General features: G+C 43.4%; 1 protein-coding gene across 9 annotated transcripts in view; it reads right to left on the bottom strand.

The window, feature by feature from the left end:
* The window catches only part of jakmip3 (Janus kinase and microtubule interacting protein 3), a 567199-nt gene that overhangs the window by 160079 nt on the left and 383662 nt on the right, over positions 1–23458 (bottom strand). For all 9 annotated transcript variants that reach the window (XM_085994710.1, XM_085994718.1, XM_085994709.1 and 6 more), the window contains one exon: positions 18692–20368. In XM_085994710.1, the coding sequence (XP_085850836.1) occupies positions 20027–20368 (342 nt within the window). In that variant the 3' untranslated portion in view covers positions 18692–20026. The remainder of the gene's footprint in view (positions 1–18691; positions 20369–23458) is intronic.

The raw sequence follows: 23458 nt of genomic DNA, 5'->3' as shown, positions 1-23458 counted from the left end.
AAATCTTTGAGTTGATCTGTGGCTTTCATACCGGCCAATGGCTTTTAGCAACCTTTACAATAATCCAGTCCAAAACTGTGTCAGCTAGCCACATATTCTCACAATTGTTAAGAATATAAAAAGAACAACTACATATAGAAAATTAATAGAGATTGAACTATTTCTTAGTTTTGTTTAAGAGGAGTTGGCATAATCCAACATCATCTTCTGTGTGTATATATATTTTTATTTATTCACTTGTTCACTTACTGTTCAATAATTACATTTGACAGTTAAAGCCTAAAATAAAGCTGAGTTTTGTGCAGTTCTGCTTTTCAATGATACAAGGAGGATTATGTGGAGGGATAGAACCAGTAGCTAAAGCAGACTAAAGAAAAGTTTTCTGCTTATTGTCCTGGATGACCTATGCCACTTCCCTAGATATCAGAGCAAGTGTAAATACTTGAGGGAGTGAGGACACATGAGTAGTATGAAACACCAAAGTCAAAGTATACTGAAAAAGAAATAAATTGCATTTATATAGTGCATTTTATGACCTCAGGATGTCCCAAAGCATTTCATAGCTAACAAAGTACTTCTGAGGTGCAGTCACTATTGTAATGTAGGCAAAAGTGGATGCACAACAGCAATATGATAAATGACCAGATAATGTTTTTAGTGATGTTGGATGAGAGATAAATAATGGGCATGGGATCTTTCACATCCACCTGAGAGAGCAGATGGTGCCTCTGCTTAATGCCACCAGATAGCACCTCTGACAGCGCAGCACTCCCTCAGTGTTGCATTGAAATATCAGCCAACATTATGTGCTTGCGTCTCTGGAGTAGGGCTTAAAACGACAGCCTTCTGATTCAGAGGCAAAAGTGCTACCATTGTCAAGTCTAGAGTTTAAAAAGTCCCAAAATCATAACGGGAATAATTAGGTGACATGAGGTGACAAAAATTCTGAAGTTTTTAGAAAGACTAAAAAGGCATCTCAATTCATAAGGTCGAGCGTGGAGGTGATTTAAGAAGTGACAGGCAAAAATGAAGAGAAAGGAAACCCAAGATACAGACATGAATCTGCAGCAATGGCCACGTTAGTCCCAATAGCATTTGGAGTTCTGGTTCATATGCTTGCTTCACACATATACCTCAGGTAAGTGCCAGCAATAACTCAGATCTCCTACCAAGCCTACCATGCCAGAATTCAGGATAGATCGCAGCCCTTAACTTAAAAGACTGTCTGGTTTATCCTGCAGAAAGCTAATGCTGTCAGTGAGCAAGGTAACAGAAATCCTGGAAGCAAGAACTGGCCACTCTCTTAATACATTACAAACCTGTCTTTCACCACTGAGACCTAAGTTTGCAACCAGTCAACACATGTAAAACTTCTCTCCCTAATGGTGAAAGGTCCCAAATGAAAAGAGTTTGAATTGCCTTTGACCAGTTTTCAATAGACATAAAGGTACATCATTTTTTTCATTTACATGGTAAATATAATTTGCCAACAACTGGATAATACTTTGGGGATGCAGATTTTAGTGGGTAAGAGGTAAGAGGAGGCGGGCTAAAAATAATGGAAAAGGCTTCAAAAGATATTGGAGAGGGTAGTGACAACCATGACTTGTAGGAAGGATAGTGAGTGAAGTAGACCAGCTTGAATGGTTTTAAAACTATTGGAGATAAAGCAAAGACATTTCAATACTAAAAGTTGTTTACAACAGAGTAAACATCAATATAAAGAAAAACTCTGTGTATAAACATTGTTAAAAGTGCTAAGCAACTATGGATTTAGAATTGCTAAGATAAAAAGGATAAATGACAATAAATTCTTCAAGTACATCAGAGGGAAAAAGGGGGGGGGTGAAGCGAATGTAGGACCATTGGCTTCTGCAACAAGGTTCGTGAAATATGGTTATTGCCCAAATATTAAATTATTTCTTTCATTTTCATATTTACAAGAGAAAATATTCTGATTTGAAAGCATATCAGAATTCAAGTTCTAGGCCTCAGAGGGAAGAGAAGGGCAGGCTTTTGGAGGAAAACCAATTCCAAACACAGAAATGCAACTCCATAGGAAAATTTAATGCTGTGGATTTTTTTTTGGGTGTTTATTATGTTATGTTGGTGGATATTTTTCCAGTGGGTACACAGTTAAAATTGCCCAAGTTACTTATCCGCAGGAAAGCCACCAGGATTCCACCATCTGTGAATTTAAACTGCTCCCCTGAGCAGGCAGCAAGGACACCCACTCAAAGCCGGCAGGGTCCTTCTTTAGATATAATGTCCCGATGACATCGTGGGGCCCAACTGCAATTTTAATTCGGGCCTGGGCAGGGAAGCCGCTACAGCTTTCCTGCCAGACCTACCTGGGACAGAAGGGGATCAGCCACAGATAAGGCTGAAAAAGGGAAGGGTATTCTTTCCTTTTTCTGCTATCAGGAGTGCTCCTTTGGGCATATTGAATTACCATTGGCCCACAGGCATCTGTAAGGAATACCTATTATATTCACATGTGATCACATGCTGAGTTGTCATTGGCCTGCAGGCATCTGTAAGGACTACTACTGTTTTGAAGACCCAGGCTAGGGGTCCTAATGCCAGGCTTTTCCCCACTGTGCTGCTATGAGTAAGATCAGACCTAGTGCTCAATAAAAGAGTTAAACTGTAATACTCCGTTGTCCTGCAAGTTATTATTTTTGTACAAACTGTGCAAAACAAGACATGGTGTCAGAAGTGGGATTTGAAATGGACATCGTTGGAGCTCCCTTGCCTCGAATGAATTGGGAGTCTTTGAACTTACTTGGAGAATGGCGCAAGTTCAAGCAACACGTGGAGTTGATGTTCTCGGGTCCGCTGAAAAGCAAAGGGGAGGAAGAAAGATGCAGCTACCTACTCCTGTGGATCAGAGAAAAAGGGAGAGAAATTTTAACACCTCAGATGAAGCAAAGGTACTGAAAATTTATTTTGACCATTTTGAATCATATGTGATGCCCAAGACAAATACGATATTCGCTAGGTACAAGTTTCAGGAGAAAGTACAAGGAGCTAGTGAGTCGTTTGAACAGTTCGTGACTGAGTTAAAACTGCTGATAAAAGACAGTGAATATGCAGATAAAGATGAGATGGTCAGAGACCGCATCGTGTTTGGAATACATTCAGCAAAAGCGAGAGAGAAACTTTTGAATGTTGGGTCCGGGCTAACGCTGGACAAAGCTATGGACATAGCTAGATCGCACGAGATAGCCCAAGCACAGTTGAAAACCATAACCGGCGCCATGAGCAGCTCGCGTGAATAGACAGTGCACGCAGTTAATAGACACACACCAAAGAACACCGCCCAGAGAGCGTGTTTCAGAACAGAAAGAACAGAGAGAGTGCTAAAAATGAGCGACACAGACATAAAACGCTTCAAAAACTGTGGCTATTGTGGAAACAAGATGCATGGGGAAAAGGAGCAATGCCCTGCCAAAGGAAGGCAATGTGCTAAATGTGGTAAACGGATCCACTTTGCTAAAGTTTGCAGGACTGTTTTTGGAATGGCAGTACACACAGTGAGTGACAGCCAAATGCCAGATAGCGAGCCAAATGCAGAGGAACTGTTTATTGATTCTGTGTCACAGAAAAAACAGATTTCAGAGACTGAGCAAGCCTTTGCAGATATTGAGATAGGAAAACAGGGCAAACAGCTTAAGTTTAAACTAGACACTGGAGCTCAGGTTAATGTAATTCCTCTGAGTGAGTATCACAGCTTGAAGGATGAGTGTGAGCTACAGCCCACCTCATGCAGACTGACCAGCTATGGGGATGAGCAGCTCATTGTAAAAGGCACATGCGTGATGAAATGCAAGTAAAAAGAAAGCGACATGATGTTGGACTTTTACGTTATTGACACTCGAGCACCTCCAGTGCTAGGTCTAAAGGCATGTTTACACATGGACCTCGTCAAGCTACTGCTATCACTGACAGCACCAGTTGAGAAGCAGACAGTCATGGAGGAGTTTGCTGACGTTTTCAAAGGAATCGGACTATTCCCAGGTGAATGCACTATTCACCTTGACCCAGCAGCAACCCCTGTGGTTTGCCCACCGAGAAGGATACCCCTTGCTCTATGCCTGAAGGAGGAGCTGCAGAGCATGGAGAATACAGAAATCATCGTCCAGGAAACAGAACCAACAGAGTGGGTCAATGCGTTAGTAGTGGTTGAGAAACCACGTACAGGCAAGCTCAGAGTCTGTCTCGACGCCAGAGATTTGAACAAGGCTATCAAACGCCCTCACTACCCTCTACCAACGCTAGATGACATCACACCCAAGCTAGTGGGAGCACGTTACTTCAGTGTAATGGACGCACGATCAGGATACTGGACTATCAAGCTCACGGAAGAGTCATCTAAGCTAACAACGTTCAACACACCATTTGGACGCTACCGGTTTCTGCGTTTACCATTTGGTCTTATCTTAGCTCAGGATGAATTCCAGTGGAAGATCGATGAAACCTATGAAGGCCTCGACGGAGTAGTCGCAATCGTACATGACATCGTCATCTATGGCAGAAATAGAGAGGAACATGACAGGAACCTCCGTGCGATGCTACAAAGATCACGGGAGAAAGGTATCCGGCTCAACCCCGAGAAAAGCATAATTGGATCCACCGAGATCAGTTATTTCGGGCATCGCCTCTCAACTGATGGCATTAAGCCGGATCCAGAGAAAATCACCGCCATCAAGAAGATGGAGCCGCCGAAGAACCGCGCAGAGCTAGAGACAGTACTAGGCATGGTTAACTACTTAGCCAAGTTTGCCCCGAGCCTCTCCGAAATCAACGCACCCATGCGCCAGTTGCTCAAAAAATCCAATGAGTTCCTGTGGGACAAACAACATGACACAACATTTCAGAAAATGAAAGACCTAATCACCAGAGAACCAGGACCAGTTCTTGCCTACTTCGACCCCAGCAAAGAGCTCAGACTACAAGTGGACGTGTCAAAGTACGGACTAGGTGCAGTGTTACTGCAAGAAGGAAAGCCCATCAGCTACGCTTCGAGATCTCTCACAGACAGTGAAATCAACTATGCTCAAATCGAGAAAGAGCTATATGCAATTCTGTTTGGATGTAAGCGTTTCCACCAGTACGTCTATGGCCGACAAGTCATTGTGGAATCCGATCACAGGCCCCTCGAGTCAATCATGAGGAAACCACTAGCCGCAGCCCCACCAAGGCTACAGAGAATGATCCTTCAGCTACAGAAGTACGACTTCACAATCATTCACCGTCCAGGCAAAGACATTCCTGTCGCAGACACGCTCTCCAGAAAGTCTCTTAGCTACCAGGACAGCAGCCTCAGTGAAGGCATGGATGTGCAGGTGCACATGGTGTACAACAGCTTACCTGTGAGTGACTCAAAACTGAAGGAGATCCGAGCAGGAACAGAGAAAGATGCACAATTCACACTGCTGAGCAAAGTCATACATGATTGATGGCCTGAGGAAAGGAGGAAATGCCCTCAGAGCATATCTGAATTCTGGAACCACAGAGACGAACTGTCACAAATCAACGGAATCGTCTTCAAAGGGGAGAAAATCATCATTCCTACCAGTCTCAGAGAAGAGATGTTGACAAAAATTCATGCTGGACATAGGGGCATGGAAAAATGCAAAGAGAACAGGACATTATGCTTTGGCCCGGAATGTGCAAACACATTGAGGACATTGTCGGAAAATGTTACATCAGTCTTCTTGAGTACCGCAACACTCCGGTTGACAACTTCAAGTCACCAGCACAGCTGTTGATGAGCCGCAGACTTCGTTCAATCCTTCCAAGCACCAACCAGCAGCTGCAGCCAGAGGTCGTCAGCGGCAGCAAGTGCATGCAAAACGTGTACAGAGACAGCAACACCAAAAGAGATGCTATGACATGTCAGCTAGACTACTGCCGCCGCTGCACAATGGAGACTCCGTCAGAATCCAGGAGCATGACTACTGGAAGCCAGCAGTCGTCATCCAGCCAGCTGACACTGAGCGATCGTATCACGTCCGCACCCCAGAAGGACAGGTGCACCGCCGCAATCACAGGCACCTCCTGAACACCAAGGAACAACACCGTCATTCCAATGAGAGGATCAGTTCCAGAGAATGTGATGAACAGAGCAATACACAAAACACATCATACTTACCTGAACCTAAACCTGAACCTGAATTGTTGACTGATTCAGGAGCATGCTCAGTTCCATACCACACAAGGTCGGGACGAGAGGTCAAGCCTAGAGTTATCCTTGACTTGTGAACTGTCAAAGGGTGTAGGCGGATCGCTGCCCTAAAAAAAACTGTACATCGTTATTGAAACGTTGAGATGTTTCCAGTGCTAGTTAAATGCTGAGTTTACTTATATGTTTATGCTACCGAGAACATTATGTAGAAGAAAGGTTTAAAAGTAATGCATAACATTTTTCTTTTAAAAGAAAGGGGATGTAACATTTGCATATTGAATTACCATTGGCCTGCAGGCATCTGTAAGGCATACCTATTATATTCACATGTGATCACATGCTGAGTTGTCATTGGCCTGCAGGCATCTGTAAGGACTACTACTGTTTTGAAGACCCAGGCTAGGGGTCCTAATGCCAGGCTTTTCCCCACTGTGCTGCTATGAGTAAGATCAGACCTAATGCTTAATAAAAGAGTTAAACTGTAATACTCCGTTGTCCCGCAAGTTATTGGGCCAGAAATTCGTGGCCAAAGGCGTGAGTACGGTCGGGGTACTCACGCATCTGGCCATTGGAAATGCCGGCGTTCAGCATGCACAGCGCATGCGGGGAACGCCGGCATTTCCAGACCCGAGGTCTAGGCACAGCGCGTGCGACTGCACAGGCAGCGCTTGCGCAGTGAACTTTGTAGATTTCATTCATGGATTCAGTGAGGGTAAGTCCTTACAAGTTACACTTGAAAAAAGCAGGTGTAAAGTTGTTCCAAGGCTGCGGAGGAAGATATATTTTATCGTGGAGCTTCTGAAATGCAATATTTTTGTTTGGGAAAGGGAGGGAAGTTATTTTAAGAAATTTTAAGTAAGTTTTAAAGTTTAAATTTTTTTTTTTAAACGGGTTTTCAGAACGGTAGGTAGAAGGAGCAATTGTGGCTGTGTGAATGGAATGTGAGAATGAGTTATGTATGTATGTCCACATATATTCCTTTACGTATATGTATGTATGTTTTATATTCCTTTACTAATGTGTATGAATGTATGTTTTTAATTATGATTTTCCAATAAGTTACTTTCTCTGAAAGTCATAATTAAATAATACATTCATACACATAAGTAAAGGAATATATACATAACACGGAAAGGAATATATACAGACATACATACTTTCAGAAGCTCCACGATAAAAAATATCTTCCTCCGCAGCCTCTGGAGCAACTGTACCCATGCTTTTTTCATGTGTAAGTTGTAATGACTTGACCTCACTGAAAGCATGAATGAAAGCGGCGAATTTTACTGCGCACGCGCTGCCTGTGCAGTCGCACGCGTTCTGCCTCTGAACCCCTTCGTTCAGTGGACAGGAAATGCCAGTTTTCCCCACATGCACTGTGCATGCTGAAAACCGGCATTTCCTCCGGCCAGACGCGTAAGTACCCCGACCGTACTCGCGCATTTGGAAGGGAATTACTGGGCCAACATTTTACATGTAAAAAAAATGAAAAATTTAACAATTGCACAATTTGCCCCCTCGCATCTGCGGCTGAGGGTCCAAGGAGGTGCATTGCGCAAGAGGTCATCGTCGTACATATCCTCACACTGTTCCCTTTCGGGAACTGTATGAAGTGGTGGAAGGATTTATGGCCGTGATTAACGCTCATTCCGTGACCGTAACCATCTTTGAACCAGCCATTAGGGTGGTTAGTCCTATGGCGTGAGGGTTTTACGGGCTCCCACAACCCATCTGAGGAGGGGGGGCCACCCACACCCACGGACGCAAGTATCCTGCTGGATGTCCACCCAGAATTTATAGTTGGAGCTCCGACTCCACTTGCCGGGACTGTCTGGAGTGGGGTTCGAAACTCTACTCCTTCTGGCCCAGCGGCGGGGATGCTTACTGCTACGCAAAAGGCCCACTCCGCACAAAAGGTGACACCCATACGTTTCCTGCGCCTTTTCCCTCCCCGTGACTGGAGCCCTATGCTGCCACTTGAAAGACCAAGCTATCATCTGCCCTTTTTGCGGCGCCTTTGACTTCTCATTACCAATGATGAGCAGGCGCTGCGCCTCCACCTCCTTGAGGAGATTGCTGAGGTCATCATCAGTTCAATTGTGAGTTCTTTTAATGCCGTGAAGTGTGCTCATTCCAGCCATTTCACGTTGCTAATCGGATTGGGCCTTTGGCATAGCGGTAGGATCCCCGCCGCTGGGCCAGATCAGGGTAGGGTTTCGAACCCCACTCCAGACAGTCCCGGCAAGTGGAGTCGGAGCTCGGGCTCTAAATTCTGGGTTGACATCCAGTGGGATATTTGCGTCCGTGGGTGTGGGTGGCCCCCCCTCCTTGTATAGCTTGTGGGAGCCCGTAAAACCCTCCCGCCATAGGACTAACCGCCCTAATGGCTGGTTCAAAGATGGTTACGGTCACGGAATGAGCGTTAATCATGGCCATAAATCCTTCCACCACTTCATACAGTTCCCCAAAGGGAACAGTGTGAAGACACGTATGACGACGACATTGCTAAATAAATAAATGGAATTAAAAAAATTCTTTTAGGGCTTTTAAAAGTCTTTAAATTGCTTTAATCTGTTTAAAACTACTTCAGATTCTTCAAAATAATGTAAACGTTTTAAAAATTTTATAAAAGTTCACAAAACATTCATAAAATAGCAGATAACTTACTCTCCCTGCAGCTGTGTAACTACAAAGTCCTCTGCAGCTGCTTGGAGAGAATGGGGGCGTGTCCTGCTACAATGAGACCTTAAGGGGCGTGTCTCACTTGCACTGCACGCTCCAGGCTTCGCGCTGGCTGCACTCCTGGGCAGCGTGACGTCATACGCTGCCCGGGATTCTTCTGTTTGAAACACCAATTCCAGGCGTCCCTGGAGCTGATCGGCAGGAGCGCAGGGTAAGTGCATATACGGGGCTTGCACGCGCGGCAAGCCCCGTTCATGAATTTCTGGCCCATTATTTTTGTACAAAATGTGCAAAACAAGACAGCCCCCAAAAGGAAGGTGTAGGCCTCCCCTGCCCCGGATTCTCCCCATCATTCCCGACCACATGACCCCCTGGAACCCAATCCTGCCTGCTACCGTGGCTGGGATTTTGTGAATGGAGACGTGCTGGAGGCAGGACTGCTGGTTGACGGGTTTCAGTCCTTCCCCCAGCAACGTCTGATGAACCCACGCTATTTTCCCTTGACTGGCCTTGTTAAGCCCGCCCTGTGGGTTTAGCCAGCCAATTAAGGGAAAGCCGGTGACAGATGGTGTCAGCGTATGACGCTTCATCTGTCGAAGATTTTTTGACAGATGAATTGTCAGCGTTTGACAGCTTTGAGAAGCTGTCAAACACTGACAATCTCTGTTCGAAGGTGAGCCCTTGCACAGAAGGCACACCAAAACCTCTCTCCCCAGCAGAGAGCAGATGACTGCTGCATCTGAGAATGCAGCAGCCATTCTGTCATCTCTGCTGTTGAGATGAGGCACCTCCAGATCCCCAAGGGTTGAAGCCTGCAGGAAGAAGCAAAGGTAAGGAAATTTTTTCCAACACTTTACACTCATCTTTCATACTTACCTGTCCACACTTGCACCCATCACTCACCTCTACAGCGGACATTTGGACCCCTCTCACCCCCGCAGACCCACTGCTCGAGCCTCGCTGACCCTGGCGGGGTTTCCCGACGTCAGGAAGCCCGCATCAGCAGGCATAAAATGGGGAAAAGCCTCTTAACCTGCTTCTCCTCCACTTTGTGTGGTCTTGGGCCAGGGATTCCCAGGTGTCGGTGGGGATGTTACACTTTTTCAAGGAGGCTTTGAGGGTGTCCTTGAAGCGTTTCCTCTGCCCACCTGGGGCTCTCTTGCCGTGCCGGAGCTCCGAGTAGAGCGCTTGTTTTGGGAGTCTCATATCGGGCATGCGGACAATGTGACCCGTCCATCGGAGCTGATTGAGCGTGGTCAGAGCTTCGATGCTGGGGATGTTGGCCTGAGCAAGAACACTGACGTTGGTGCGCCTATCCTGCCAATGGATTTGCAGGATCTTGTGGAGGCAGCGTTAACAGGCAGGTAATTGGCTCTAATCCCCTTCCCACCTCGAGGAGATGGGTCCCTGCGCGAGTCAGGGACCCGCCTCCTGGGATGATGGTTCAGAGATGGGTTGGGAGTCGGGTTGGGACCCGCTCCCAATTTTTCCCATTTTCCCACCAGTCCCATCTCCAAACCCGCCTCCTCAGGGCTGGTAAGTGTCGGTGTCCGGCCTCCGGCCGATGCGATTTTTCTATTCTGGGTGGGAAGTCGGCCAGTAGGAGTTAAATAAGGCCCGGGAATTAAAATAGGCCAGGCTTCATTTCTGGAGTCGTGATGAGTTTCTAACTGACTTTGCCACCCAACCTTCCAGAGTTAAAATTGGGGCCGTTGTTTTTATTATTATTTCCTGCGGTACTGACAAGCAAGATGGCAGCTGGAAGCATTTTCAACAACCGTTTTGAGCAATTTGTTTGATTCCCCTTCTCCTTGTATATTTTCAGCAGTTATTTTTTGCTGTTTGCTCATTCGTTATTGTATATTTTCCTATCCGTTCAGTAACAGTTGAGGTTTTCAGCATCATTCAGTGAACAGTGATCTGCTGCTGTTTTTCTGAATATAATATTGCAAGCAAATCAAGGACGTTTGTCAAACACTTTGCAAGTGTGATATTTTGAAGTGTGAAGGATAATTTTCCCACAGACTATGAGCATGTGTTAGACACACTTTTAAATTATGTAGATGAGTGACAATCATCCATTCCTTAGCACTGTAATGCCTTGGAGGATCCATGCAGGAGAGTGAGGATCTGTATTATATACAAACTGTAAATCCATTATATATAACTGTGGAGCACGGCAGTTTCTAACTTCTTAAAACTCTATTTTCATGCAATAATATATATTACAATCAGTCATTTATGGGACACAAATCACCAGATGAGAATTCTACTGATTTAGCAGAAATTTTATTTAAAGAGGACTGTAATCTGGAAAACATTGTTTAGCAAAATATTCTCACTTCTTTGCTAACATGGAATGCAATGCAATAAATCAAATTTAAATGCATTAGCGGAGTCATAAGAATTAGGAGCGGGAGTAGGCCATACGGCTCCTCGAGCCTGCTCCGCCATTCAATAAGATCATGGCTGATCTTCGACCTCAACTCCATTTTCCCTGCCCGATCTCTATAACCTTTGAATCCCCGAGAGTCCAAAAAACTATCTCTCTCAGCCTTGAATATACTAAATGATTCAGTATCCACAGCCCAGTGGGGTAGATAATTCCAATGATTCACAACCCTCTTAGTGAAGAAGTTCCTCCTCATCCCAGTCTTAAATGGCCGACCCCTTATCCTGAGACTATGCCCCCCTAGTTCTAGACTCTCCAGCCAGGGGAACAACCTCTCAGCATCTACCCCGTCAATCCCCTTCAGAATCTTATATGTTTCAATGAGATCACCTCTCACTCTTCTAAACTCCAGGGAGTATAGGCCGAATATACTCAATCTCTCCTCACAGGACAACCCTCTCATCCCAGGAATCAATCTAGTGAACCTTTGTTGCACCGCCTCTAAAGTAAGGCAAATATATCCTTCCTCAGCTAAGGAGACCAAAACTGTGCACGGTACTCCAGGTGTGGTCTTGCCAAAGTCATGGAAAGCCCTGTAAAATTGTAGCAAGACTTCCTTACTCTTGTACTCCAACCCCCTTGCAATAAAGGCCAACATGCCATTTGCCTTCCTAATTGCTTGCTGTACCTGCATGCTAACTCTCTGGGGGGCGATTTTTTGGGGGTCAGCGCATGCATTCAGTGGTGGGTCGGGTGGGAAAAAAATGTTTTTGACTGGATCGGAACCCCACTGTCAACCCACTGCCATGTGACTTTCCCAGATGTCAGGTCTGTCAGGGCTGAACAGACCCGACACGCAATGGTGGGGGAGGCAATTCAGATCATTATGACCTTGTTAACAGCCCATTAAAAAGTATTTTGAGCTCACCTTACCATTTTACAGGGTCCACGCTGCTCGGGGTTCATGTCCGGTAAGGAGGTCGGGAGTTGTATGACCATGGAATCATCTCATTACTTGACAGCTCAAATACACTATAAAAGCTCCCATCTCACAGCTGTTCACTTTCCAAGTTCAAGCTGTTGCTTACTGCATTTGGAAGACAGATTGAGCTTTACGCAGGTTGCAAGTGTTTGGAGTAAACTCTCTATCCAGTGTCACCTCATTGGAACAACCTCTCTCACCATTGACAGATCGCTTCTGTCATCTCAACTTCACCTGCCATCTATTACATCAGCATCGGTGCCCTTGAAACTATCTCACCTTGATCTAGGAATCCCACCATGATCAGCCCCAACACCAGCAGCACCAGGCACACCAGCAGCACCAACAACAACACCAACCTTCTCCGTAATCAACTGATGCTGTACAGGACACAGGGCATCAGCACCCAACCACATTGCTGCCCTGGAGGCCAGGGATGGTGTAGGGTTCGAAAATCCACAACCACGTTTTACCAAAAATTGGATTGCCCTATACAGTTTAAAACCAACATTTTCGGCCAAGGCAGAGGTCCCGACAAGCAGGCTGGGATATGCCTGGGACATCCGAATACAGGGGACTGTGGCTCAGAGGCGAGCCATAGATGTCGGCCAATCGAAGCAGAGTGCATTCTCAAAGGCCAATCAGGGGACCGAGTCAGACCTGAAGCGAGGAAACCCCTGGCCAATGGGGACCACCCGGTCCGGGTTTGAATATGTGACTCACCCCTAATCGGGCTATGAATACAAGCCATCATCACCTTAATCAACTTGGACTAGGGACAATAGTCTTGGGATCACTACAGTTAAGAGGTGGCCCAAACTAATCAAGTCCCAGGACTGACACAATGGGGCAGCAGACTTGGAGGAGCCGATGTGCACTCAAAACAATACCCCTGTCCTCACACCTACCTGTATAATATGGAACACAAGAAGGACCAACGCGGAGAGAGAACTATTACCAGAAGAACGAACAGGAGAGCGAGTTAAGACGCTGAAGGAAAAGACAAGCCCGGGAGGGACGAGCTGGGGCGAACTAACATCTAAAGAACTCCAACCGCGCTGAGGAGAAGATCCACCATCAGGCCCCAGGCTCAATTGGTATACTGAAGGTTTACTCTGCTACCAGACGGCGCAACATTGCCGCAAGAAGCCGTACCGTATACCGACTCCCGTTCCGGGGACCTCGACAAGAAGACACTAACGACCGAAGTGGCTGTGGAAGACGGCATTCACTCCAGTCATTTCAGGAACCTTTTCCATCAAGCACAAACCAACCAACGACAAGCGACCGAAAGCGCAATCAACAAAACCAAACTTCGAGAAAACCCAACCAGATGCAGCAAGGTCCTCTCCGAGGTTCGGGGTACGGCGAACGTCAAGGCACAGGTCGAATTCCGACGATGACAGCAACAACAACAACCCAACAACCGCACTCAAAATTCCATCTGTCAAGGGAGGAGGCTGTGAGTATAATCCAAGGGCCTGCAACTGTCAGTCTAGTTTAGGTAGGAAAGTGGGTTGGTGGGATTGGACTTGGTAAAGATAAAACTGTAAACATTCTCGTTGTGTCCGTTCTCTCTCATTTTTTATTGATAGTTATAAATGTGTGTGTGTGTTTATTACGTTTGTGGTAGAACTTACCTTGGCAAATAAAATTGGTTGTCAACTGTTCTTTTTCCAAGGACTACTTATCTCCGAGTGTCTATTTAAAGTGCATCATTCTCCACCCAAATTCTGGAGTTAGAACCAGTTAGGGGCATTAGGGCGCTTCGAATCCGCCAAACAAGGGAACAGCAGACTAGGGAAAAGAGAGAGGACTCCAGGAGCACTTGGGCTCAGGAGTACCCCACAGATTAGGTATAAACTGTGCGGGTCGCCACCGTATTTTAGTCCTCCTCTATAAGCTGTTGTTCTCTATCTCCTTAGAGGGTGTTTAGTGACACCCGACTGGCAGGCTAACATAAGCTGCAAGGGTATAAAGGAGACCGAGGCCCAATACATCAACAGGCACTAAAGACCCCTGCAATTGGGCAGAGCAGAGCCCCATCCCCCTACACAATAGGGATGGCCTCACCATGGCCAGATTTACTGCACTTGATGCTGTACACCTTGGCTGCCACTTGATGTGCCAGCTTGGTACCACCCCATGCCAACACCATAAAGCATCCCTACAATGCCCAAGCCATTCCTTTCACACTCACCACTATTGCGGGGGTTACCGTTATGTCTCACCATTCACTGCAACGCAAAGTGTTGAAAATAAAGGTTTCAATGTTTGGCAGCACATTAACAGAAACTTTACATGAACATTGTATAAAACACCCAAGTGTCTACCCTTGTGTGATGTTAGTTGGTATGATTGGACTAGGATGAGGGTGAGTGTGAGGGGTGGCTAGTGAGGTGGGGATGTGATAATGTAGATAGAGAGGGATGGGTGGAGGTACAAAGTAAGTTGGTGAGGGTAAGAATGTGCAGGAGTTGGGTAGGGAAGGCAGAGTGATGGGGACGTGATGAGTGGCACAGCAGGATGAGTTTGAGTGTGGCTTTGCAGTAATGTTTCGTGATCTACTGAGATCATTGTACGGTTTGCGCCACTACAGCCTGATCCTCCTGATGACATCCCTGCTTGTGTCCTCCTGTACAATGTGCAACCAGGCTGCGTTGGTCTCCTGGGGAGGTCTCTTCCGCCCATTGCAGCACCTCAATGCTGTAGAACACTGACAGCACAACTGTCAAAATAAATTTGCGCATGGTCCCTTTAAGGAAACCGGCTAATGACGCATTTTCAAATGACGTCATCAGACCCACTTCCTTCAATTGGCCGGCAAACGCGCTGGGCAGGCTTAACAAGCCCAATCAACATAAAATCATTCTACAGAGTGGGCTAGAGCCAGCAGCGGGGCTGGGACCCGCCACTGGCATCGCCTGTCTATATCCCTTTGCAGGTGCTTTGCGTCCTCCTCACAGTTTACTTTCCCACCTATCTTTGTATCATCAGCAAACTTGGATACATTACACTTGGTCCCTTCATCTAAGTCATTAATATAAATTGTAAATATGTGAGGCCCAAGCACTAATCCTTGTGGCACCCTACTAGTTACAGCCTGCCAAACTGAAAATGACCCGTTTATCCCTACTCTCTTTTTTTTGTCCGTTATCCAATCCTCTATCCATGCTAATATATTACACCCAACCCCATGAGTCCTTATCTTGCGTAGCAACATTTTATACGGCACCTTATCGAATGCATTTTGGAAATCCAAATATACTACATCCACTGGTTCCCCTTTATCTACCCTGCTCGTTACCTCCTCAAAAAACTCTAATAAAACCATGTTGACTCTGCCTAATCATATTATGATTTTCTAAATGACCTGTTACCATTTCCTTAACAATGGATTCCAGCATTTTCCCAATGACTGATGTCAGGCTAACTGGCCTGTAGTTCCCTGCTTTCTCTCTCCCTCCTTTCTTGAATAACGGGGTTACATTTACTACCTTCCAATCCACTGGGACCTTTCTAGAATCTAGGGAATTTTGGAAGATCACAACTAATGCATCCACTATCTCTGCAGCTACCTCCTTTAGAATCCTAGGATGTAGGCCATCAGGTCCACGGGATTTGTCGGGTTTTAGTCTCATTAGTTTCTCAAGTACTTTTTCTCTACTGATATTCATTACTTAATTTCCTCGCTCTCATTAGCCTCTTGGTTCCCCACTATTTTTGGTATGTTTTTTGTGTCTTCTACCGTGAAGACAGATACAAAATATTTGTTTAAAGTCTCTGCCATTTCCTTATTCCCCATTATAATTTCACCTGTCTCAGCCTCTAAGGGACCAATGCTTACTTTTGCTACTCTCTTCCTTTTTACATACTTGTAGAAGCTCTTACAATCTGTTTTTATATTTCTTGCTAGTTTACTCTCATTCTATTTTCTCCATTTTAATCAATTTTTTGGTCATTCTTTGCTGGTTTCTAAAGCTCTCCCAATCCTCAGGCTTACTACTATTCTTCTCAACATTTTAAGCCTCTTCTTTTAATCTAATACTATCCTTATCTTATTTAGTTAGCCACGGATGGATCACTTTTCCCATCGAGTTTTTATTTCTCAATAGAATGTATATTCGTTGAGATTTTGGAATATTCTTAAATGTTTGCCACTGCTTATCTACTGTCATAGCATTTATTCTAATTTCCCAATCTCCCTTGGTCAACTCGCCCCTCATACCTATGCAATTGACTTTATTTAAGTTTAATTTGGACTTAAGTATTTTACACTCATTCCCAATGTGAAATTCTATTATATTCTGATCACACTTCACCAGAGGATCCTTTACTATGACGTTACTAATTAACCCTGTCTCATTACATAGTACAAGATCTAAAATAGTCTGTTCCCTGGTTGGTTCCACAAAGTATTGTTCTAGAAAACTTTCTCAAATGCATTCCATGAACTTGTCCTCCAGACTACCTTTGCCCAGTCTATATGAAGATTAAAGTCCCCACATATAATTGCATTACCTTTGTTACAAGCTCCTATTATTTCTTGATTAATACTCTGTATTGACTGAACCCAAATGAGCTGATCTCTCATGATAATGTGATGTCAGCTCATTCATATAGTTCGCGGGTACTCCTGTTGCATATCACATGATGCACAGAGAACGTCTTGTGGGTTGGAGGCCAGAATGTCGAGCACCAGCAGCCAGTGAAGGTCTGCTGGCTACTGATGAAGCAGTGGCCTTTTTTCGTGGGCCCATAGTTTGTGGCAATTTGTGTGTGCGTGTTTTCTTTTGGGCGAGGGACAGATGACGTTAACACAGGGGAAAACAAATGGAGAAAAATTAGTACAATACTGGAGTGCATCTAAGGAGAGTAGAGGATGCTGTACCTTTTTAACAGTACTCAGTGTAAACGATTGTAATGCAATTCTATAAAAATGTACAGTAGGGCCTTGCTAATTAAGCAAAAGCATTAATTCACTGGAACACATAACACTTCCCCAATGTGAGTTTCATCACTCTTTTGTCAGACTACCAACTGGGATATCTCAGCAGGGTAAAGTTTGCTATCCAAGTCTCTCTCACCAAGGACAACGGCCCAGAAATTTGGGTCGGAGGCTTCCCGCGGGTGCAAGCCTCTGACCTGCACTTACCTAGCATGCCGGCCGTTGTGCTGTGGGCCCGCGTGGGATTCCGATCCTGGGCCTCCTTCAACTGCCGGCGTGCAGTGCTTGCGTATCCCAGGGGCGCAGTTAGTTTGAAGCATCCCCTGGGATCACGTGGGTCATGGAGAGCCAATCGTAGCAGGGAATCTCTATTCATAGACCTGTCAAATCTATGATTAGAGTTCAGCCCCAAAACATAGCTAAAACTTCAAATAAATTTTTAAAAATCACATTTTTAAAATAACTAAATTACATAAAATAACTATTTTAAACAATAATTTAAATTTTTGAAAAAATTAATTACAGTTTTTAGCGGGGCTAAAAATAAACTTACCTTTCTTTAAAGTATTTAAAAATAATAAACCTGTGGAAAAAATGTTTTAATTTTACTTAATTCACCACTTACCTTGGAGAAATCTGGAAAAAAAACGGAAGTTCCAGGCGTACGCGCTGCCTCTCTGGCGCACGTGTTTGACCTGTGAACCCATTCCTTTAAGGGAACAGAAGTTCCGGTTTCCCACGCATGCGCAGTGCATGCACGAAACCGGCACTTTCATTGGGCCTATGCGCGCAGTACCCAATGTGTACTCACCCGTGGGGACCCGAATTTCTGGCCCAACATGGCTGTATTAAGACTGTCAGTAGAACAGCAAGAGTAGAGGGGCAGTAGAGTTCCTGGCTTGCTCCTCTTGTGCAACTCATGGTAAGACAACAACGCCAATTTTCCTGTGGCTTCTGTGCCAAGGCGTGAAGCTTGCAGAGTGCACTTGAAGTGACCTGAACCCACCTATATTTCCTGGTTTAGGTCACTTGTGTAGGCCAGATGCTATGTTTACAGGACAGATAGTACCACCACTCTGCACTCTATCTGCAGGTCATATGATAAGTGCACCAGTTCCATTTCTCACCCTATCGCACCCTCCCTGGCAAACCGGGTCAACAACCACATAGCTGCAATTTCCTCAGTCATTTCTATTCCATTCAAAATGGTGGCTCAGATGGGATGGCAAATTTCCATTATACTATTAAAGATTCTACAACCAACAATCATAAAAAGAAAAACTTGAATTTGTATAGCACCTTTCGTGACCCCAGGACGTCCCAAAGCGCTTTGCAGCCAACAAAGTACTTTTTTGAAGTGTAATGTAGGAAACAATGTGATAATGAGGAGATGTTGGTTGAGGGATAAATAGGCCAGGACACCAGGGAGAACACCCCTGCTCTTAAAGTAAGGAATGCAGCTCTTATAACAAAAATGAGTAACAATGTATTCCTTACCTGTCCCACTTATGAATGAATCTTCTCCAGATCCATCAGGGCTGATTTTTTTGGTATGAGAATGATGGATGTCCGTCAATCTTCTGCCACCTAATTTCTTGCAACTCCTTAAATGAATGTGTGGTTAACGTTCAACTCCTTATTTATACATCTGGATAGATAGAACTGTTTGCGACTATTTCTTATCAGGAGTTTTCTTTTCTTCCCTGTGTTCATTATTTAAAGTGTCAAACTCCATGTCTGTGCCAGTTTATTTGCCAGAATTCTCAAATATGAATCTTTTCCTTTTGAATATAATTTCTCCTTTTTGATTGTTGTCTTTTAGGGAAAAAATCCATCTTGTTCCATGTTGGGTAAATACAACTTAAAAAAAAAAATATCTTCCAATTCAGTTCTTTTGTGTTGTTTCCCCCTCACTGAAAATATTAACATCTGCAGTTAATCTCCTTGTGCTCTCAACAGGAATAATATTCCCAATAACACTTGCACCATAGTTTATTTAAAAATTACTGCATGTCTTTACTTGCACATATTTCTTTACTTCTAAATTATTTCCCAATCCCCCCCTTGATTTTCTTCCAGTATATTTGTTTTGTAGTATCTTCTCCACATCCTGAATGTAATCATTTATCTGAGTATATTTTGCTATTCTAACTATATTTTGGTTTTTCTGGAACTCTTGGAATCACATAGCTCCCTTTCTTTGGAAAATGCAGGATGAATCTGGATCCCAATATTTGTTGGGAATCATTCCAGCCAAGCCTCAAAGTCTTCAAGTTTTACCTTCAAATGCCTACTTTTGTAAACATTACCAGCGAGTTTACATTAATCTCATATCTAAAAAGTTGCTTCAACATATAGTTGCTTTTTTGTGCCATCTTGGAATCCATCCCCTTGCTTCAGATGCAACACTTCTAACACAGCGATGTGTTGCATTTGTTCTACCTCTGTGGTGTAGTATTTTATTTCAAAGTTTACAGTACAACTGGTTAACACACGTGCAAGCACCATCCATGTCTCTGAAGTGACATCTGTATGGTTCAACTTGAGAATGCTTCATGTTCAATAATAAGTTGACCTCACTGATTTGGCAGAAGTGTTGCTGCCAAGGTTTTGCAACCTCTGCAGCTACAACAAGTTCCTGATGTAGCAGAGCGTATGAAGTAGAAATGAATCTAGAGTGGAAGTTATGCTTCTATATAGAAGCAGTTTTCTCAGTCTCCTGCACAGCAGGGAAGTTTAAGGTCATTCCTTCATCCACTAAATATTAAAACTGTTCTTTCAGCCATGCTGTACACTCTTCTGTGCTCATTTCCTGCGACGGAAATGAATTGTCTAAAATCTATAACTTTTCATTGTTGGCATAATGTTGTAAATGTTTGCTTTTGGTCCATTTACATTTTCCATTTCTTTTAACGGTTTTGTTGCATTTTTACAGAACTTGTCTTTCAAATCAAGGATATGGTTCTCCAGGGTTTCCTTCGAATTCAGAATTACTTCTGGCACAATGGCCTTTGAGCCCTGAATATTCTTCATGTATTTTCTATTCTCCTCAAAGAGGATTGTGAGGTGTTCTTTCAAATACTTATTGTCTTGGTATAGTGTTGGTCTTTCTTGGGACAATACTGTAATTTGATCATTTATTACAGTATCTAGGTTTCTTTCCTTCACTGTGGCCTGTGAAGAACAACTTCATGATCAAGTACATTGGAAAAAACAACAATAAAAAATACGTTTTACACAGCCTTGCTGTCATTTCATCAGGCGTGTGCCCAAATAATTTTGTAAACCTTTTGTCACTAAAAATAGTTACTTTTATATAAAATAAATAGTTACAAGTAGCTGTGTATATAGATTAAAAGAATAACTTAAATACTGCTGAAGAATGGTAGGTAAACGTCAATCAACACTGGAATTTAAAGGAGAAAGTAGGTGTATGGTTTGATTTGTTCAATGTAAAGAACTTGTACATTTACCTTCATCAGCACTGCATCTTCATTATTTGTAAAAACATCCATAGTTAGAGAGCTCCTACATACAGCTCTGGTGACAACTACTTCAATGAAAAGGAAATGAAGCCAAGAACCCCCACAGATATCTACAGGAAACTCTTTGGTATCCGGCACTGACGGGACCGGGATGGTGCCGGTTGATTAAACATTCCGGATGATGGAGAGGGTTATCTACCGAGGCTATTTTTAACAAACAAAGAGTCAGACTCCTGTTATTGAGGTGTTCGGACTTCTGACAGTGCCAAGAAGCCGAGTAGTGTCAGTTTGGAGAACTACACCCACTGACTAACTCAGCCACCACGGGAGACTCGGACTCGGACTCGGCAATATTGCCGGTTATTGAGGTGTTTTCGGAGTATGAATTTTGCTGGTTAATAGAGAATTCCGGATATTTAGGTGCCGTTTAAACGAGAGTTTCCTGTACTACAAAGTACTGATTTTATATGTAAGCAAAGCTGATTCAAGATAGATCAGGTGCTAGTTTCTCAAATTCTAAAAAAAAGCTTGGCTGGACCGAATTAAAGCTAAAATGATGATTTCCGGTCAAGCTGAAAGCAGATTAGTCTGCCATGTTCCAGTGAGCATGTTCCACAGGGACACTCATGGTTGATATCACTGGAGTATATCACTTAAGAAGGAAAGAACTTACATTTATATAGCGTCTTACATGACCTCAGGGCGACCCGAAGCCCTTTACAGCCAATGAAGCACCTTTGAAGCGTAGTCACTGCTGTAATGTAGGAAATTTAGGAGACATATATTTTTATTGTGAAGCCCTCCAACTAAGGAAATCTCAAACTAGATAAGGTGCTTGAATAAAGAATCAGAGAATATAAGGTACTCTATTTTGAAAGCACAGTTACTTTCTCCTTTGAATTCCAATCTTGCTAATTTGTTATTTGCCAGTTATTGCAATAATTACACATTTTTAGGATTAAATTGAATCTCATCAGATATAGTTTTGGATTTTATACATTCCATAACATTTGTGATTTAGGAAAATGAACTGAGTTTGGGGTTGTAATTTGGGAAGTTTTACTGGTCACTGATTTGCAAGCAAATACCCACTAAACAATGACTGTAAAGATAAATTGATTCAACCTTGTATACATGGGAATATATTGGTATGCCACCTCATTTTTCAGCACTTTAAAATGTAGAATGCAATAGTACAGGCTGGATTATTACCTAAAAAACAGTAGTCTCTGGAAAATTAGACGATTAATTATATTTAATACTAGATGTTAAACTAGACAAAAATGAAAATGTCTAATGGTAAATTAATTCATACCCCAAACTCTATGATTGGGCACTATATATGTGAGTTTAAGTAGTCCCTATCTTTATTCTACACCATCATGGGGCTTTTTAAAATTCTTGACACACATTGAGAACATTGGATTCTGTGAAGAATAAAGATGCATGAAAGGGGCCCACAAATTCTTTGTCACAGGCTCATCTGAGAATGTCATCTACATCAGGAGTCCACTATTAGTTTACAGCTTACGGCTGAATTAGAAGCATGTTTATTTGGCTTCATGTATATAAGTATCCTTTTAATCTAAAATTAGGTAACTGTTCAAAAAAAAATGTAATCAACATTAAGCAAACAAGCACGTATAAACAGGATAATTTAGTGGAAGGCTAAAACTTGTTATCTAGAGCAATTCTAGTCAACATGTTGTGTGATCTGCAAATACAGATTGAGGTAGACTTTCATCTTCACTACCTAGGACGTAATCTGGCGGAGTGGATCGCCTACCCATTGTAGAACCTACCAGATTTCTGCCCTGGAGGTGAAGATATAAGTCTACCCCTATGAGTATCAAACTGTAAACAAAATATCAAACTAACTGGTTGAGTCAGAAATACAAAGGGTAGTTGGAAAGAAGTGAGTAGTGGAGTACCACAGGAATCGATGCTGTATCCATTTTTGTTTTCAATGTATATTGGTGATTTGGGGGATCGACTGAAAACAAAGCTCTCCAAGTTTGCTGCTGATATCAAGTTGGGTGGGAGCAAAAATGGTAGGGTGTGGGCTTAAACAACAGGGAACAAGCTGACCAGTTGCAAAGGGATCTGGACAGGTTGGGAGATTGGGCTAAAATGTGTGTGATGTCTTTTAATATAGAGAAACACAAAGTCATGAATATCAGGGAAAGTACAAAGTAAATACAGAACTGCCTCCATGAAATGACAGAGGAGAGAGAGCTAGTAGATATTCCCTTAACACAATGTGGTAGTGTAGTGGTATAGGATGTAAACTCGAGGGATATAGCACAAGTCCCAGGATGTGATAAATTTGTGCAAGCACTTGTCTGTTCCTACCTTGAATACTGTGTATATTTTTGGGCATCATACTACAGAAAGTCATCCTCATTTTTCAAGGAATACAATGAAGAGCAAGTAAGTTGTTAATGGGATTGAGCACCTGAGCTATGAGGAAAGACAAAGGTGATAAGGATGGTTCCTTCAGGAAAAAAAGGCATCTCGGAGGTGATCGTATTGAGGTATTTAAGATTCTAAAGGGAATAAATAAACTGGATCTCATGACAATGTTGAAAATTAAAACTAGCTGTAGGACAAGGAGATGTGGATTCAAATTTAGACAAAAAAAGATCAATACATATAAAATATAAGGATAAATTCATCAATCCTGTGCTCCCAGTAGGGAGTCAAACTCTAAGGAAGCATGGATTGAAGAATTGGGCTACAGTGTTGTAGCCTTATCTCTGATGCACAGTACATTTGAGCA

Source organism: Somniosus microcephalus, chromosome 8, assembly GCF_052327205.1.
Source record: "Somniosus microcephalus isolate GS21.2 chromosome 8, FLI_Smic_1.0, whole genome shotgun sequence".
Lineage (NCBI taxonomy): Eukaryota > Metazoa > Chordata > Chondrichthyes > Squaliformes > Somniosidae > Somniosus > Somniosus microcephalus.
The sequence above is the reverse complement of the archived record's forward strand: the minus strand, read 5'-3'. Positions and strand labels throughout refer to the sequence as shown.